Raw genomic sequence first — 20,225 nt, 5'->3', positions numbered from 1 at the left:
TATACATGTCTAAGAAGTGCAACGTACTCCAAACAAAATATATCCCAATAGACCAACCAACTCAGAGACATATACTAATCAGAAAGACAAATGCTAAAGACAAAGAGAGAATCCTGAAAGCAGCAAGAGAAAAGTGATTTGTCAAAAGCAAAATGCAATAAGGCTAAGTGCTAACTTTTCATCAGAAACCAAGGAAGCCAGAAGGCAGTGGTATATGTTTAAGGTACTAAAAGAGAAAAGCTGCCAGACAAGAATTCTTCATCCAACAAACTGCCCTTTGAAAATGAGGCAGAGTTTAAAATACTCACACATAAACAGAAACTGAGAAAGTTTGCCAACAAGAGATCCGCCCAACAAGAAACACTAAAGGGAGTTCTCTGCAGTTTGAATGGAAAAGCAGGAGCAAAAGAGAGAGGCTAAGGGTGTAGAAGTGAAGATTATCAGTAAGAGTAACTAAAACTGTAAAAAGAGAAAACAAAAATAAGATATGACACATAAACTAAAGGATAAAATAATTGTAGTAAGTACTATCTTTACAGTAATAACACTGAATATTAATGGATTAAATTCCCAAAAACACAGATTGGCAGAATGCATGAAAATGTATGATCCATCTGTATGCTGACTACAAAAGAATCACCTCAGAACCAAAGTCACAAATAGGTTGGAAGTGGAAAGTTGGAAAAAGATATTCCATACAAATAGTTAACAAAAATGAGCTGGGATACCTATACTAATAATGGACAAAATAGACTTTAAATGCAAGACTGTTAAAAGAGACAAAAAGGACACTATATATATTAATAAAAGGGGCAATGCACCAAGAAATATTTATGCACCTAACTATGGTGTCCCAAAATACATGAAGCAAACACTAGCAAAACTGAAGGAAGAAACAGACATCTCTACAATAAAAATCAGAGACTTTTATCAATAGATAGAACATCAAGACAGAGGACAGGAAGAGAACTGGAAAACTCTGGAAGTTAAACAACACACTATTAAACAATCAGTGTATGGAAAAAGTTGCAAGAGAAATCAGTAACTATCTAGAGACGAATGAAAAACAGAACAAAATGTATCAAAACTTATAGGCTCCAGCAAAGACAGTGTTGAGAGGGAAACTTACAGCTCTAAATACTTACATTTCTTTAAATACTTGAAATCAAAGACTTAGGTGTACACTTGCAAAAACTAGAAAAAGAACAGCAAACTATCCCCAAAGCAAGAAGGAACAAAATAAAGATTAGAGAAGAAATAAATAAAATTAAGAACAAAAATATAATAGAATTAACAAAACCCAAAGTTGGTTCTTGAGATGATCAATAAAACTGACAAACCCTTGGTTAGACTGACAAAGGTAAAAAGAAAGAAGCTGCAAATAGATAAAATCATAAATGAGGTGGGGACATTACTGCCGACCCCACAGAAATAAAAAGGATAAAAGTATACCATGAACAACTATATGTCAAGAACGTAAATGAAAGGACAAATTCCTAGTAATGCATGAGCAACCTTGGGAATAAAGTGAAGACCTCAACAGAATAATTACAAGAGAGTGAATCAATCAAAAACCTCCTAATAACAACAAAAAAAGGCCAAGACCAGATGGTTTCACAGGTGACTTCTAACAATCATTCCCAGAAGAATTTCTATCACTCTTGTTCAATCTCTTGCAAAATCTGAAGAAGAGGGAACACTACCTAACCCATTCTATGAGGCCAGCATCACCACAGCCCCAAAGCCAGATAAAGATACTATAAAAAAAGATAATTACAGACCATTTTATCTTAGGAATATAGATTTAAAAATGCACAACAAAATACTTGCAAATCAGGGTGGTGTAACAGTGGCTCAGTGGCAGAATTCTCACCTGCCATGCCAGAGACCCAGGTTTGATTCCCAGAGTTTGCCCATGCCAAAAAACAAAACAAAAAAAAAACCCAAAACTTGAAATCACATCCAACAGCACATTAAAAGAATCATACACCAAGATTAAATGGATTTTATCCAGTTATACAATGGTGGTTCAACATAAGAAAATCAATTAATGTAATATCCCACATTAAAAAAAACAAAGGGGAAAAACAACATGATCATCTCGATTGATACAGACAAAGACTTGACAAATTCCAGCATCCTTTCATGATAAAAATACTTCAACAAACAGGAACAGAATGAAACTTCCTCAATATGAAAAACTCACAGCTAACATCATACTCAATGATGAAAGAGTGAAACCCTTCCTTCAAAGATCTGGAACAAGACAAGGATGCCAACCATCACCATACTTACTAAACATTTTACTTGGGGTTCTGGTCAGAATATTTAGGCAAGAAAATGAAATAAAAGGCATCCAAATTAGAAAGGAAGAAGTAAAACTTTCAATATTTGCAGATGACATGATTCTATATATAGAAAGTCCAGAAAAATCTACAACAAAGATACTACAGCTAATAAACGAGTTCAGCAAAGTTGTAGGATATAAGATCAACATGCAAAAATCAGTTGTGTTGTTATACCCTAGTAATAAGCAATTTGAGGAGGAAATTAAGAAACAAATTCCATTTACAATATCAACTAAAAGAATCAAATCCCCAGGAATAAATTTAACCAGGGATGTAAACCACAAAACATTCCTGTAAAATATTAAAGAAGACCTATATAAATAGGACATTTCAACTTCATTGGAATGGAAGACTAAATATCATTAAGATGTCAACTTTACCAAAATTGATTCACAGACTCACAATTCCAACAGCCTACTTTGCAGAAATGGAAAAGGCAATTATCAAATTTCTTTGGAAGGGCAAGGGGCCCCAAATTGTCAAAAGCATCCTGAAAAAAGAAGAACGGAGTTTACACTTCTTGACTGTAAAGCATATCACAATGCTACTGTGGTCATCACAGCATGGTATTGGCATTAGGGGTAGATACACTGACCAATGGAATCAAACTGAAAGTTCAGAAATAGACTCATATCTATGGCTAATTTTTTTTCAATGTATACAGTTATATTTTATCTTTTTAATTTATTTTTTATGATACATAACCACATACCAACACAAACATTCTTATCATATGATCATTCTGTTCTTGTTATATAATCAATAACTCACACTATCATCACATAGTTGTATATTCATCATCATGATCATTTCTTAGAATATCAATTCAGAAAAAGCAATAAAAAGAAAACAGGAAAAAATTCATACATACCATACCCTCTACCCCTCCCCTTCATCGATCACCAGCATTTCAATGTACTAAATTTATTTTAACATTTGTTCCTCCTATTATTTATTTATTTTTAATCCATATGTTTTACTTGTCTGTTAATAAGGTAGACAAAAGGAACATCAGACACAAGGCTCTCACAACCACACAGTCACAATGTGACAGCCATATCATCATACAATTATCTTCAAGAAACATTGGCCCATTTATTTTTGACAGGGCTACCAAGTCCACTCAGCTTGGGAAGAACAGTCTCTTCAACAGATATATGCTAGGAGAACCGGATATCCATATGCAAAAGAATAAAAGAGGACCCTTGTCTCACACCACACAGAAAAAAATGGATTAAAGATGTAAATTTAAGAGCCAGGGCCACATAACTCATAGAAGAAAACGTAGGGAACTAACTTCAAGGTCTTGTTGTAGGCAATGGTCTCTTAGACTTTACACCCAAAGTACAAGCAAAGAAAGAAAAAATAAAGAAATGGGACACCATCTCAAACTTAAAAATGTTTATGCTTAAAAGGACTATGTCAAGAAAATGAAAAACAATCTACTCAACAGGAGAAAATATTTTGAAACCACATATCTGATAAGGGTTTAACATATAGAATCTACAAAGAAATTCTACAACTCAACAATGAAAAGATAAACAACCCAATTAAAAAATGGGCAAATGGCTTGAGAACACACTTTTCCAAAGAGGAAATTCATGAAAAGCTGCTCAACATCACAAGACCACAAAGAGATATCATTTCACACCTACCTAGAACGGCCATTATCAAAAAACCAGGAAACTACAAATGCTGGAGAGGATGTAGAAAAATGGAAACACTTATGCACTGCTGGTGGGGATGTAAAATGGTACAGCTGCTTTGGAAGACAGGTTGGTGGTTTCTTAGGAAGCTAAGTATAGGATTGACATATGATCCGGCAATCCTGCTACTAGATATATATTCAGAAGAACTGAAAGCAGGAACTTGAACAGACATTTGCACATCAATGTTCACAGTGGCATTATTTACAATTGCCAAAAGATGGAAGCAACCCAAGTGTCCCATCAACGGATGAATGGATAAACAAAATGTGGTATACACATACAAGAGTATTATTCAGGCGTAAGACGGAATGAAGTCCTGATCCAGGTGACAACATGGATGAACCTTGAAGACATTATGCTGAATGAAATAAGTCAGATACAAAAGGACAACTATTGTATGACCTCACCAATATGGACTAATTATAATAAGCAAACTGAGAATTAGAACCTAGAATAAAGGTTACCAGGGGATAGGGTGGGGTAGAGAATGGGGAGTTCATACTTAATTTGTGCAGAATTTCTATTTTGATTGATTTTAAGTGTTTGGAAATGGATAGTAGTAATGGTAATACATGCTGAAATACATTTGTGAATGTGGTTGGAAGAGGTAGTTTTGGGTCATTATGTTATAGAAGGAAAGTCAGAAGATAAAACGTAACTGCATAAGAGTGAACATTATTGCGCATGATAACTGTGGTTAACAGTACAAATACATGTATGTTCTTTCATGAGTTATAATAAATGTACTTTGCTATTACAAGGGGTTATTAAAAGGACAGTATATGGGAAAAATATACCTAATGTACACTAAGGACTATAATTAACAGTAGTACTTTAATATTCTTTCATCAACTGTAACAAAGGTAGCACACCAATGCAAAGTGTCAACAACAGGGATGTATATGAGAAGACTGCATTTTTTACATAGCTTATATAAGCCTACGTCTTCTCTAATTAAAAAGTAATAATTTTTTTAAAAAACATGCTACGTGAAAGAAACCGGACATAAAGTATTATATATTTTATTATTCCATTTGTATAAAATGTAAAAAAAATAAATCTATAAAGTCAGAATTAGGTTAGAAATTATGTAGGGCTACGGAAGGACAGAAGTACTGAGAGCTGACTGCTAATGCATAGGGAGGTTTTCTTTTGTATGGCATATAAGTATATACCAAAAAAAAGTCTTTAAAAATTAGATAATTATAAAAAGAAAAACAATGCACCTAAATGGTATGATGGCATTTTCTGTATAAGGGACAGTGGTGGCAGAAGTATGCATGGGAGTATGTGCTAGGGAATGCTTCCCAGGTGAGGTCACTGGAGCTTACTCTCTGACGGTAAGATCACCAGGTGGAGATGTGGGGGAAAACTTATACCAGCAGAGTAAACAAAAAATATGGAAGGAAAAGAAACTACGGAGACCATGGCACATTTACAGAAACATAAGTGACTCAATACAGCTAAAGGTAGAATTGGCCAAAAAAATGAGATTGAATATAGGAGAAACAGATCACCAGGGATCTCATATCACCATGTCATAAAATTTGACATATAACACGTAGACAGTGGTCAGTCACAAAATCCAAAGAATTTTGAAGGAAGAGAATAATATAAGTCACTATAATAACCCAGATAAAAGAACTATGGTATGGTGGCAAAAAGAATGGATAAGACAGCTTCAAAAGATTTAATACTTATTACTGTATTAAATAATACTCAATTATTAAATAATGTATGTAAAACACTTTGTACACTGCCTGGCACACATAGTAATGGCTCCATATATTAACTATTGTTGTTGTTATGCTAGAGGCTCAACTTGCAGAAACCTTAAGACTGGAACTCTTTCAGGAGGACCAATTCTATCATTTCTGCCTACGCCTTCCCCAACTCCCACAGCACTTCGTATATATATACATATACACACATATATATACATACATACACACACAATCACAATACAACAGGTGCTATTATAGGCGACTGTGAACATGCCTGTTTTCCTGATAGACTGTGACTTCCTGAGGGGTAGAGACAATATCATTCCATTAAATCTAGGTAACTAGAGAACTAACTACCTTTAAGTATAATAACCATCCATGGCATGAATATATATAAAAGGAATGATAATTGACAATAAATAGCTATAATGGAAACACTTGCAATACAGCAGTGTATTTAGTATCTAAAACAAATACTAACCTGAAGTGTACAATTTTCACAATTAAATAGTCTACCTCGAAGCAGAACTAGCTCCATTTTTATGTCTTCAATAATGTGAAAAAAAAAAACAAAACACATAAATGAGAAAAATAGAAATTCCTCAAAAGTTGACTTCCTATTATGGAGACAGTTCTGCACAATTACATGAGATTTTTGCTAAGAGATAAAAAATCTTTATTATAATAATTTTCAGTAGAAAAAGTCCTAGAACTTTGACTACTTTGCAAAAACCATTAAATACATTATGCAAATTGAGCAAAGGTCACATAGTTTGACTTAAAAAAAATCATCCTATAATATGCATGCATTAAAGAGTAATTTTATTAGACTTTACATCTATGCAAGTGCAGCTATTAAAACATTAATTTAGTAGTCAAAATGAGACAAAAAACACAAAAATTGACAGTCATTCTATCCATAGTATATGATGAGCTATGCCAACAGCAAACATTCATGGACTTCCTCAAAACCGAACCTCAGACTTAAGCTAGCTGGAATAAAGAAAATTAGATCCAGATATAATTTAGGTTAATATACAGAAAAATACATTAAAACTTACTTCATGATGTATTTGGCTCTGTCTATTGTTTGAGCTTTAACTTTTACTAAAAGTGGGTGACTGTTATAAGTTTCATTCTTCCACTGGCCATATAGACGATATCTTAAAAAGGATGAGATGAGAAATCAGGAAAAGTGTTAAACACTTAAAGCTTAATATACTAGAACTAGTAATAGTTAAAAGTATGAAAATACGTATTTACCTATGCTGATAAGGAAATGTTTTAAACATCCCCCATAGTTCCTCAGACATACAAGCATTGCAGTCCATCAGAGAAAGAGATGGAAGTAGTACCTGGTCAGTTATGCTAAGCAAACAGCTAAGGATAATTTCCTAAGAAGAAAGGAGGGAAAATTATTTCAGTAAGAGATAACTGCCTATGCACATTAACTTCTCCTAAATATAAATGACAGTCTTGGGAAAAATTGCCATTCCTTGATCTCAAAACACACCAAATCTAATGTTCTCTCATGTCACTTTCTTTTTCATCATGTTTATTTGTATTCCTCTATCTAAGGTAGCATATAAGGGTAAGGGAAGGAAAAGGTTAGCAAGAAAATGAGGAACTTTTATCCCTCTTCCTTTCTCCATGTTAACCCTCACAAAAGAGGTTGTTAATCTTAAAAAGATAACTTTGTATGATCTACCAAAAGTTATATTGAGTATATGAAGAGTATAAAGTAATTTCTCACATGTGATTAAAGCTTATTCACAGTAAAATCTGCAGTGTGCTGTAACTAGACAAACATTAGACACATTATTGGATTATTCCAGTTTCTTACCGTTTTCTCTTTATCTTCTTGTTTGCTTCCATCAGACTGAAACTAGAATTAAAAAAAAACAAAACAGCTATAAATAAAATGCAAAATGGTTAAGATGACGCTGTTACAATTGAGTTTTTCCTTTGAAAAATATATAACTTGCACATGGTTGTGAACTGTTTCTTTACTTTCTACACACATGCAGATTTTAAATATATCCTGTTACTAGTTAAAAATTTTAAATTTCATCTATATTTCTAACCACCAAATCATTCTCACTATCCATGAATTTAAATGCTCGATTTTATGAGGCAGTTCTTTTATTAATTATCATTTCTTGACTTAATTATCACAAACCAAAGCATCTTATAACTGATTTATTACAAAACTGAAGCTGGCACAGTAATTTAGCTATAATGCATTTGCATTTTCACATCCAAAGGCTTCAGTTTTCCTCCTACAGAATTAGTAAAATCAAACACTAAAACAACACACAAAAAAATACAAATTAAAGAAATTTAAAGATACGTTATTTTTTTTTCTAACAGTTTTATTCACACACCATAAATCCATCCAAAGTGTACAATCAATGGGTCTTGGTATAATCACATAGTAATGCATTCACCACAATTAATTTGAAAACATTCTCACTGCTCTAAAAAAAAAATTCCATACCTCATATTCCACTATTACTGACATTTAGTTTTGATATACAATACCTTTGTTACAACTGATGAAAGAATATTACATTGTTGGTGTTAACTATAGTCCTTAGTTTGCATTGCTTTTCCCATATACCACCCTACTATTAATACCTTATAATAGTGGTGTACATTTGCTCCAGTTCCTGTAAGAACTTTCTTATATTTGTACAATTAACTACAGTCAATGTCTACAATAGGTTTTGCTTTGTTATACAGTCCCATGCTTTAGCCTCTAGCTTTCCTTCTAGTGACATTTCTCCTTTCAACCATACTCACACTCAGCATTGTTAATTTCATTTAGAATTACTGTGCTACCATCACCTGTATTCATTTCTGAACATTTACAATCAACCTTATTAAACATCTTGTAAACCTCAAGTATCATCTGCCCATTGTCCACCCTCTTTCTATCTCCTGGTAACCTATCCTCTAGATTTTAACTTCCAGAGTTTGTTCATTATAATATGTTGTTATAAAGCAATAGCACAAAAAAAAAAAGAAATGTAAAACTATGGGGTTTTTGCACTATTTTGTCTTCATTATATTAATAGTAAAGCAAATTCAGATAATTCACATGCAAATGAGTATTAATATTTTAAACTCATTACTTTTCTCATGTTCTATTCCTATCTGTTTCTATGGTGGAAATGTTAATGCTAATAACTTAAGACACGGTCCTGGGGATACCTCAGAATCAAGCTCATACAAAAGGAACGGAAGGTTTAACATAAAATCATCAACTTAATAGTGAGCATTGTAACTACTACTGTGCCTTAATGAAAAGTTTATGTACTTGTATATGAGATTTCCTGTCAGTAGATATTATCGATGTCAAAAAACCATTTTGCAAAAGCTAAGAAAAGAAATCAATCCTAACTGTAAGAACAAATTCTCTCCTTTTTCATAAGCCCAACATCGTGAACATCTTCTCTTTTGGAGCCTAAACACCACAAACAAAACTACTGTAACTACTTAATGACCAAGGAATGAATTTGCAGAGAGTAGAATAAAAGTTACAGATTTAGAGAACAGAGAGAAAAAACTGTCCCATTAAAATGGTACTGACTTCTGGAAGATGGCAGAATAGGACAGGTCGAGTTCACCCCTGCTCCAAAGAACAGCTAGACAAGGGACAAAAAAAAGACCGGGAGAGCAATTCCAGGTTTTAAGTGACCTGGAAGGGTCCTATACACCACATAGGGAGACCCTGGTTGAAAAAGCAGAAAAACTAAGATACAGAGAACCGTAGACTGGCCAGTTAGTGCAAACAGCCTAGCGCATCCATTTCCAGACAGAGGCCTGGAGCCATCAGGAATACATGGACTGGGAGATGGGACAAGGAAGTAAACCAAGCTGCGTTCCTTGTATGTGCTACTCTCACACGCACTGACCACACCCCCCAACCCCCGACTCCCTACACAACCCAGGCACCTGAACACCTTCACCCACTCCCTCACCTTGTTTCAAGCACTCCCGCTCAGATCCCCATACCCACACATTCCCGCCCCACACCCCCTGACGCATGCATGCACACAGCCTGTCCCAGCCCAACCCACCTCTCCTACACAAGTGCACAGTCTTACACTGCCCCGCCCCAGGCCCACATACCCAAGGCCAGCCACTCAACACCCATCTCCCCCTCCCTGTCCCCTGAAGGCAGTCATCTGCACACCTGGGCTGTAGCCGAACACTTGCACCCGCCTGTCACCACCCCCCCAGCTTTGTGCACACACATATCAGCATCCAGCCCCCCAGACATACACATGGCACGCATCCACTCATGCCATGCCCCCTCAGCTCTGGGCAAGCACAGAACTGCGCATCCAGGCCACACCCACCTTCAGCCCACCCATGTACAATCTCTCTGCGTTACCACTGAACTCTGTGCATGTATATACCAGGGCCCCGCCCTCCAGACCCGTGCACATTAGAGTCCTGTCCTCCAGAGGCACCCACACTAGGGCCCTGCCCTACAGATCCACCCACAGGCACAGCCACATCTTCCCAACCAGGCACCCACATATTCATGCATGGACTTCTTGACCCCTGCACTCCACCCGCCTTGTCCCGCCCCACAGCACAATTGCCCTTCTCCCACACCTAGTAGGTGCTCTTGGGCACATCTATGCCACAGAGCCTCTACCCTGCCCTGCACAAGCAGGCACCTCTACCACACCACACCCCTGTACCTGCAGACCAGTGCCAGGGCCCCACCCACCCATCATCACCTACCCAACACATGTCCCACAACCTCCATGACCTGTGCCCCACCACTACACACTCACAGATCTGCAACCCAACCCCCTGGACCTCTGTCCCTGTGTAAAGACATACCCACAGCCCAACCTCCCTGGGCCCTGACTTCTGTGGCCTGTACTCCACACCCTGACACCTATGAACCACAAACTTCATGTGCGCACCTGCATCCTGCCCACATACCAACCCCAGCACAGCTGTTCAGGCCCTCCGTCTGCCTCATGCCACGCCATACCTCTGTGTCCCCAATGCCCCACCTTGCTCCTGTGCTCCAAGGCCTGCCTGAGCTGCACCTCGCCCCCAGAGCCCTCGCACTGCACATTTACAACCCTGTGACCCGCACCACACACTCACAGGTACCAGTGCAGAATCCCTACCCCATGCATATACTTGCACCGCAACCCGTCACTGGACTATTGAGCTCCTTCCCATGGCCTGCATCTTACTCCATACCCATCATGCAAATACAAAGCTTTAGACTACTGAAGGAAACCACAATCCAAAGTAACTCAAAATATCTACATGCTGTGAAGACAGCAGATCACTACCCATATAAAGATATAGACAGATACAGTCCAACCTAATGAACACATTAAAACACCGGAGGAGACTAAATAAAATCATTGGGATAGCTAATGACATAAAGGAGAGCAAGAAGACACTAAAAGAGCATATAAAGAGGAATGTGAAAGAATAAAGAGAAAAACAGCAGATATTACAGAGATTAAAGATGCTACAGACCAAATCAAAAGAATACTAGAGACACACAGCAGCAGATCTAAAGAGGGAGAAGAAAGAATAAGTGAATGAGAGGACAGGACAACTGATTTTGAACACATAAAAGCAAATGACAAAAAAGATGGAAAAATTGGAATTGGACCTCAGGGAAATGATGGACAAAACAAACCACACAAATATAAGAATTATCAGTGTCCCACAAGAAGTTAAGAGTAAAGGGCTAGGAAGATTAGTGGAGGGTATAAGGGGGAAAACTTCTCCACCTTTATAAAAGACACAGATATGCAAATCAACACAGTCCAAATAGATAAAGCCAACTAGGCCTACCCCAAACCACACACTAATGAGTCTGTCAAATGTTGAAGAGAAGCAGAAAATCCTGAAAGTGGCAAGAGAAAAACAATCTACTATATACAAGGAAGACCACATAAGACTGAATTCAGATTACTCAATTGGCATTATGGAGGTGAGAAGGCAGTGATGCGATATATTTAAGATCCTGAAAGGCAAAAACTTCCAGCCAATAATTCTCTAACCAACCAAACTGGCCTTCAGAACTGAAGGAGAGATTAAAATTTTCATAGACAAACAAAGGCTGAGAGAATATGTCAATAAGAGACCAGCTCTTGGCGGGCCGCGGTGGCTCAGCGGGCAAGGTGCTTGCCTGCTATGCCGGAGGACCTCGGTTCGATTCCCGGCCCCAGCCCATGTAACGAAAACGGAGAAACAAAATACAATAAAACAAGAAAATGTTTAAAAGATGTTTCCCTTTCTTCCTCTCTTCCTTCCTTCTATCCTTCCTTCCTTCTCTCTGTCTAAAAAAAAAAAAAAAAAAAGAGACCAGCTCTACAAGAAATACTAAAGGGAGTTCTGCTGGCTGAAAAAAAAGGCAGGAGAGGGAGGTCTGGAGGAGGCACAGAACTGAAGAGTACCAGTAAGGGTAACCTAAAGGATAAAAAGAGAAAGAGGAAAAAGAACATATAGATCTGACAAATAAAATCCAAAGGATAAGATGGTGGACTCAAGAAAGGCCTTTACAGTAATAACTTTGAATGTTAACAGACTAAATCTATCAATTGAAAAATACAGATTGGCCGAATGGATTGGATTAAGAAATATAATCCATCTATATGCAGCTTACAAGAGACTCACCTTAGACATAATGATATAAACAGGCAGAAAGTGAAAGGATGGAAAAAGATGTTCCTCGCAAGCTATAACCAGAAGGCAGCAGGAGTAGCTATAATAATTTCAGTCAAACTACACTGTAAATGTAAAGATATCGTAAAAGACAAATGAGGACACTATATACTAATAAAAGGGACAATTCACCAAGAGGAAATAACAATTATAAATGTTTATGCTCCCAATCAAGGAGCTCCAAAGTACCTGAGACAAACACTGACAAAACTGAAGGGAGTAATATATGTTTAAACAGTAATAGCAGGAGACTTCAATGCACCACTCTTCTCTACAAACAGAACCAGACAGAGGATTAACAAGGAAACAGAGAACTTAAACAATTTGATAAATGAATTAGACCTAACAGATATATATAGGCCTTTATGGCCCAATACCAGGATATACATCTCTTCTAGTGCTCATGGAACATTCTCCAGGATAGATTATTTGCTGGGGCAAAAACAGATCTTTATAAATTTTAAAACACTGAAATTACTCAAAGCACTTTCTCTGATCACAATGGAGTGAAGCTGGAATTCAATAACCACCAAAGAACAAGAATTTTCACAAATAAATGGAGATTAAATAAAACACTCAAACAATGAGTAGGTCAAACAAGAAATTGCTAGAGAAATCAATAACAATCTGGAGATGAATCGAAAATGAGAAAACAACATATCAGACTTATAGGATATGGCAATGGCTGTGCTGAGAGGGAAATTTATTCCCCTAAATGCCTATATTAGAAAAGGAGAAAGAACAAAAATTGGAGGACTGAACTGCTCACCTGAAGAACCAGAGAAAGAACAGCAAACTAACCCCAAAGCAAATAGAAGAAGAGAAATAAAGATTAAAAGAGTTAAATGGATGGGAGAACAAAAGAAAAATAGAATCAATAAAACTAAAAGTTGGTTCTTTGAGAAAATCAATAAAATCGATGGGCCACTAGCAAGGCTGACAAAAAAAGAGAGAGGGTGCAAATAAACAAAATCAGAAATGAGAGGGGGTCAATACCACAGACCCTGAAGAAAAAAAAATGAGAGGATACTAAGAACAACTATATGCCAAAAAAGTAGACAATTTAGATAGAATGGACAAATTCCTGGAAACACAAACAAGCTATACTGAATCAAAAAGAAATAGAAGATCTCGACAAACCAATCACAAGTAAAGAGATTCAGTCAGCAAAGATCTTCCAACAAAGAAAAGCCCAGGGCCAGAGGGCTTCACAGGGGAATGTTATTAAACATTCCAAAAAGAACTAACACCAATCCTGCTCAAACTCTTCCAAAAAAACTGAGGAAAAAGGAACACCACTTAACTCATTTTATGAAGCTAACATCACTTTAATATCAAAACTGGGTAAAGATGCTACAAGAAAGGAAAACTACTGACCAATCTCCCTAATGAACATAGATGCAAAAATTCTCAACAAAATAACAGCAAATCAAATCCAACAGCACGTTAAAAGAATTAACACCAAGACCAAGTGGGGTGAAAAGACCTTGAGGACATTATGCTATGAAATTTGCTAGAAACAAAAGGACAAATACTGTATGGTCTCAATAATATGAACTAACATTAACTTGGACAACTGAAGTTAAGAACACAGTGAACTTGGACAACTGAAGTTAAGAACACAGGTTATCAGGAGACAGAAATAAGAAAGAAATTGGGCAATTGTGCTGAGGGAATACAGATTGTGCAACAGGATTGATTTGTCAAAATTTAGAAATGGATAGCACAACACTACCTGATTATAGCACAATAACATAAGTACACTGAATGAAGCTGCATGTGAGTATGATAGAGGGAGAAGGGCAGGGGGCACATATAAAACCCAAAGGAAAGATAGAGGATAAAGACTGAAATGGCACTATGTAAGAAAGCCTAGAGTGTATTAATCGCCATCATTGTACAATGATGGTGATTAAATACACAAATTAAAAAATGGTTTTGGGATGGGCCACGGTGGCTCAGCAGGCAGTTCTCGCCTGCCATGCTGGAGACCTGGGTTCGATTCCTGGTGCCTGCCCATGAGAAAAAAAAATGGTTATGCATGAGGGAGAACAAATGACTGTCAGTATTGTAGGGTATTGAAAATAGTATATGTGAAAAAGTACAATCAAGGTAAGCTATGTCCAGTGTCATCAGTAACACTGTATATGAATCCACTGAATGTAAGGGAAATAAGGGGTCTAGCCCTTTGGAAGGCAGTGTGGCCGTTTCACAGGAGGTTAGGAGTGGGGTTGCCATATTATCCTGAAACCTGGTTGCTCAGTGCATACCTGGAGGAAATGAGTGTGGAGACATGAATGGACACTTGCACACTGGTGTTTCTGGTGGCACTATTCAAGATCCACAATGAATGGAGGTGGCCTAAGGGTACAACTGAGGAATGGAAGGGGGAACTATGGTGTATATATACAATGGATGACTGAGTGGCCACAAGAAGGAATGAAGTTATGAGGCATGAACTAGAGGAATGACCTTTAAGAACTGTATGTTGAATGAAACGTCAGGAACAGTAAGAAAAATATTATCATGCCTCAATCATGTGGACTAACTATAATATAAAAATCTGGTGAACTAAAGTCAAGATCATGGGTTATTGTAAAGGGTCCCAGATTGTAAGTTCTTACAGCAGTCAATATATTCAGGATATGTAACTGTTATTTCTAAATTCTGAGATACTGAGCTGTTTGTACATAACATGGTCTTTCCCAGAAACTTTGGGTATTTATGTGATACCTGAGACTCAGAGTTCAAGCTCTGAAGCTATGAAAGTCAGCACTAGCCCATACAAGAATGTTTAAAAAGTTGAAAAAGCGATCAGACTTCAAGTAGAGACACGAATGAAGTTGATCTGGATAGGACTAGGGAATACCAGAAGACTGAGTAATGGATGATATCATTCATGTTGTAAAATTTCAACTTCTGTGTGAGACTAAAATTAGACAAGTTTATTTGGCTCAAAATTTGTATTTTGCGTACTGCATTTCCCAATTTAACTTATATGGTCAGCTTACTTAATACCACAGGTACATGGAATCCTGAATAGGGAGTGAGATTTTGTTGGTTTGTCCAGGTTAGTGTGATGCCTCGTTGAATCCCAGAGAGACTTGGACAGTGAACAAAGAAGTACTTGCAAAGCCCCCTTGAGGTAATGTGGAGAAAGGGGGCAATATTCAACTTCCCTATTTGGAGGAAGTTCTGATATTCCAGCAAGCAGTGGGGACAACCAAATCAATAGGTCAAGCCTCCTTGATCTTGGGGGTCACCCCATTGAGACTTATTCCTGCAAAAGATAGGCTAAGCTTAGTTAAAATTAGGCCTAAGAGTCACCCCAGAGAAAACTGTTCTGTTGCATAGATGTGGCCTTTCTAAGCCGACACAGCAAGTGAATTTACTGCTCTTCCCCCTCTATGTGGGACATGACTCCCAGGGGTGTAAACCACCCTGGCAATGTGGGATAGAAATCTCGGGATGAGAACGGGACCCGGCATCAAGGGACTGAGAAAACCTCCTTGACCAAAAGGGGAAAAAGAGAAATGAGACAAAATAAGGTGTCAGTGGCTGAGAGATTTCAAACAGAGTTGTGAGGCTATCCTGGAGGTTATTCTTATGTATTATATAGATATCCTCTTCTTAGTTTATGGTGTATTGGAGTGGCTAGAGGGAAGTATCTGAACCGTAGAGCTGTGTTCCAATAGCCTTGTTTCTTGAAGATGATTGTATAATGATACAGCTTTTATAATATGACTATGTAATTATGAAAACCTTGTGTCTGATGTTCCTTTTAACTAGGGTATGGACAGATGAGTAAAAAATATGGATAAAAAGTAAACAAATAATAGGGGAATAAAGGTTAAAATAATTGGGTAGAGGGAAATACTAGTAGTCAATGAGGTGGGGTGATGGGTATGGTACATGTGAGTTTTCTTTTTATTTGTTTTTATGGAGTCATCAGCAAATGACAAAAAAATGATTAATGGTGATGAATACACAACTACGTGATGATATTGTGAGCCACTGATTGTATACCATGAATGGAATGTTTGTATGTTAAGAATATTTATATGTTGTTTTATTAATAAAAACATTTAAAAAAAGACCAAGTAGGGTTTTACCAAGAATGCAAGGATGGTTCAACATAAGACTATCAGCACATGAACAAATCAAAATGGAATAATCACATGATTATCTCGATTGATGCTTAAAAAGCATAAGACAAAATTCAACATTCTTTTCTGATAAAAACACTTCAAAAGGTATGAATCAAAGGTAACTTTCTCAACATGATAAAAGGCATATATGAAATACCTATAACTAATATCCTATTCAATGGTGAGAGGCTGAAAGCTTTCCCCCTAAGATTGGGAAACAAAACATGGATGCACTATGTCACCACTATTATTCAATGTTGTACTAGAAGTTCTAGCAAGGGCACTCAGGCAGGAAAAAGAAATAAAAGGTATCCAAATTGGAAAGGAAGAAGTAAAACCTTCATTATTTGCAGGTAACATGATACCATGCCTCAGAGTCACCTCTGGAGGACCTTTTTGGTCACTCAGATGTACCCTTTAACTCTCTAAGCCCAAGTCTGGAAGTGAAATCATTGCCATGCCCCTGGGGTGGGACGTGGGACGTGAAATCCAGGGATGAAAGTCTCCCTGGCAGCGTGGGAGATGACCCCCAGGAATAAGCCTGGCCCTGGCACCGTGGGATCAAAAATACCATCTTGACCAAAAAGGGTTAAAGAAATATAAGAAATAAAGTTATCAGTAGCTGAGAGAGTTCAAATAGAGTTGAGAGGCTACAGTGGCGGTCACTCTTACTCATGCTTCAGTTAGACATTGCTACCTACCATAACTTGCCAAATCCCAACCAAAACCATTCCTGCCAATCCTAAAGAATACCTAGGGCATTATATAAGATTCTACAAAAGTTTCATGCAGTAGAGTAACTTTCCAAAACCCACAACCTCCAGATGGGGCCCTGGAGTAGGTAAGTCTTGAAATGCAGAGGGGACTGCCCTTCTAGAACATCAACTAGTTCCATTCCCTCTCCCATATTATCAACAGCCCCTTCCAACATGAAAAATTAGAATAGGCGTAGCCCAAACATCCCCTAAGAGTGGGAGAAAGATCAAAGGTGATGGTGGAGTTATACAGAGAAGGTAGGGTTTAACAAATGAGTATGATTGTCATTATATAGATATTTCTTTTTAGCCTTCAGTAACTTAGAGCAGCTAGAAATAAAAACCCAAAAATATGGAATTATAACCCATACCAAACTGGGAATTCTGTTCTACAACTAATTATTGCCATGCACTTTGAAACTCATTGGTTTTATGTATATATGCTATCTAAAGAGGAGGAGTATAACAGAGAAGATAGGATTTAACAAATGAGTATGACTGCTGAATCATCATATTAATATTTCTGTTGGTCTCCAGTGTCATGAAGCAGCTAGAAGTAAAAATGAAAAACCACGGACCTGTAAACCATGCCAAATTTTAAACTCTGTTGTATAACTACTTATAAAATGTACTTGGAAATTTTTTAAAAATTTAATATATTTTTAATAAGTAAATATTTTCCTTATAAGATGCTATTTTGCCAGGAATATTTCAAGTATATATGTGGTTGCTGAAGAGATTACAAATTATGGAATGGTGCTTTCTAGGTAAGCCTGGCAGTAAGCAAGCAGGAGAAATCTCTTCACTTCAGGTTTTAAATTAAAAGCAGAATCAACTTTTCTATAGTTAGCTTTAGAGTTTTCATTTGTGCTTAATATTCAAAACAGTAAAACAATGCAAACTGAGAAGTGCAATATTTTGTTTCATAAATGCAAATTTTAGTTTATAAAATATATATTATTACTCAGCAACGCAAAGGAACAAACAACTGACACATGCAACAACTTGGATGACTCTCAAAAGCACTATGTTAAGTGCAAGAAGTTAGACACAAAAGAGTACCTAGTATACAGACCCATTCATCTGAAGTTCTAGATAAACCAAAATAACAGTAACAGGAAACATATCAGTGATTGCCAAAAACCAGAAATTGATGGAGGGAACTGCACAGGAACTTTTTGGGGGTGATGAAAATATTCCATATCATCATTGTAGTGGTGGATATACAACTGCATACATTTGTCAAAACTCATCAAATTGTACACTTAAAACTGGTGATGTTTACTGTATACAAATTATGGCTCAATGTTGACTTTTAAAACTGGACAGAAAATGAGCACAAGGGAAACTCTGGGGTGCTGGTACTATTTCTTGATGTGGATGGTGGGCACAAGAGTGTTTAGTTCATGAAAAGTTGTTAGCTATACAATGACGACTTTTGTACATTTCTGTATGTATATTTTATCTCAATCAAAAGTTTACTTAAAGGGGGATGCAAGCTGTTCTCGTTTGCTAGCTGCTGGAATGCAATATACCAGAAACAGAATGGATTTTAAAAAGGGGAATTTAATGAGTTGCTAGTTTACAGTTCTAAGGCCGAGAAAATGTCCCAGTTAAAACAAGTCTAAAGAAATGTCCAATCAAAGACATCTAGGGAAAGATACCTTGGTTCAAGAAGGTCGATGAAGTTCAGGGTTTCTCTCTCAAGTGAGAAGGCACATGGCGAACACTGTCAGGGCTTCTCTCTCAGCTAGAAGGGCACATGGTGAACACGGCATCATCTGCTAGCTTTCTCTCCTGGCTTCCTATTTCATGAAGCTCCCTGGGAGATGTCTTCCTTCTTCATCTCCAAAGGTCGCTGGCTGGTGGACTCTCTGCTTTGTAGTGTTGCTCTCTCTGAATCTCTCTGAATCTCTCATTCTCCAAAATGTTTCCTCTTTTATAGGACTTCAGAAACTAATCAAGGCCCACTCAAATGGGTGGAGACATGTCATCCCCTAATCCAGTTTAACAACCATTCTTAACTAAATCACATCAACCAGGGAGATGATCTCATTACAGTTTCAAATATACAATATTGAATAGGGATTATTCTACCTTTAAGAAATGGGATTTATATTAAAACCTGGCTTTTCTTAGGGGGCATACTTCCTTTCAAACCAGCACACTCCACCCTCTGGCCCCTAAAAAAGACATGTTTTTCCCATATACAAAATACATTAATTTCATAACAATATCAGAAATCCTTAAACCTATCAGTAGCAATATAATGAAGTACAAAATTAGAGACAGTATAAAATCTCATCAAGTCAGTTACAGGCATGGTCTGTCCTAAGGCAAAATTCTCTCCCTTTGCTCTGGACCTTTGAAAACTCATAACAAGCTATTTGCTGCCAACATACAAAGGAGGAGCATTCGTAGGATGCATATACACATTTCCATAGGGAGGAAGGAACACAGGGGTCACCAGACCCGTACAGTTTCGAAAACCAGCAGGGCAAAGTCCATTAGATTTCAAAGTCTGAGGATCATTTAGCCTCGGGGCTTTAGAAAGCAACAGTCCCACCCTTACCAAGGGCCTACGCAGAAGCCTGCTGGTCTCTGAATACAACCTTGGGGGACATTTGGGAGACCACCTTTTTCTCACTCCACCCTCTCCAAGCATTGGAGCTGCAACTGGGCTTTCTGCCATCTCTGGGGCACACACTCAACCCCTTCATGTGGTGGCAGCAAGGCTCTCCCCAAACCCCAAGGAATGTGCTTCACCTTCTCCAAGGTCTGAGGCAGTATGACTCTTCCACTGCAACGAGATGGAAGGCCC

The 20,225-nt window shown here is 37.4% G+C and overlaps 1 protein-coding gene across 8 annotated transcripts in view; it reads right to left on the bottom strand.

The window, feature by feature from the left end:
- Positions 1-20,225, bottom strand: part of THOC2 (THO complex subunit 2) — a 147,102-nt gene that overhangs the window by 45,352 nt on the left and 81,525 nt on the right. For all 8 annotated transcript variants that reach the window (XR_013169547.1, XR_013169548.1, XM_077146477.1 and 5 more), the window contains exons 13-15: positions 7,625-7,666; positions 7,045-7,175; positions 6,843-6,944 (exon numbers count right to left, since the gene is read on the bottom strand). Coding sequence is in view for 6 of the 8 variants with exons in the window: in XM_077146477.1 (XP_077002592.1) it covers positions 6,843-6,944; positions 7,045-7,175; positions 7,625-7,666 (275 nt within the window). In the remaining 2 variants the exon portion in view is untranslated. The remainder of the gene's footprint in view (positions 1-6,842; positions 6,945-7,044; positions 7,176-7,624; positions 7,667-20,225) is intronic.

This window comes from Tamandua tetradactyla, chromosome X, assembly GCF_023851605.1.
Source record: "Tamandua tetradactyla isolate mTamTet1 chromosome X, mTamTet1.pri, whole genome shotgun sequence".
Classification (NCBI taxonomy): Eukaryota; Metazoa; Chordata; class Mammalia; order Pilosa; family Myrmecophagidae; genus Tamandua; species Tamandua tetradactyla.
Note: the sequence above shows the minus strand (reverse complement) of the source record. Positions and strands in the feature narration are given on the sequence as shown.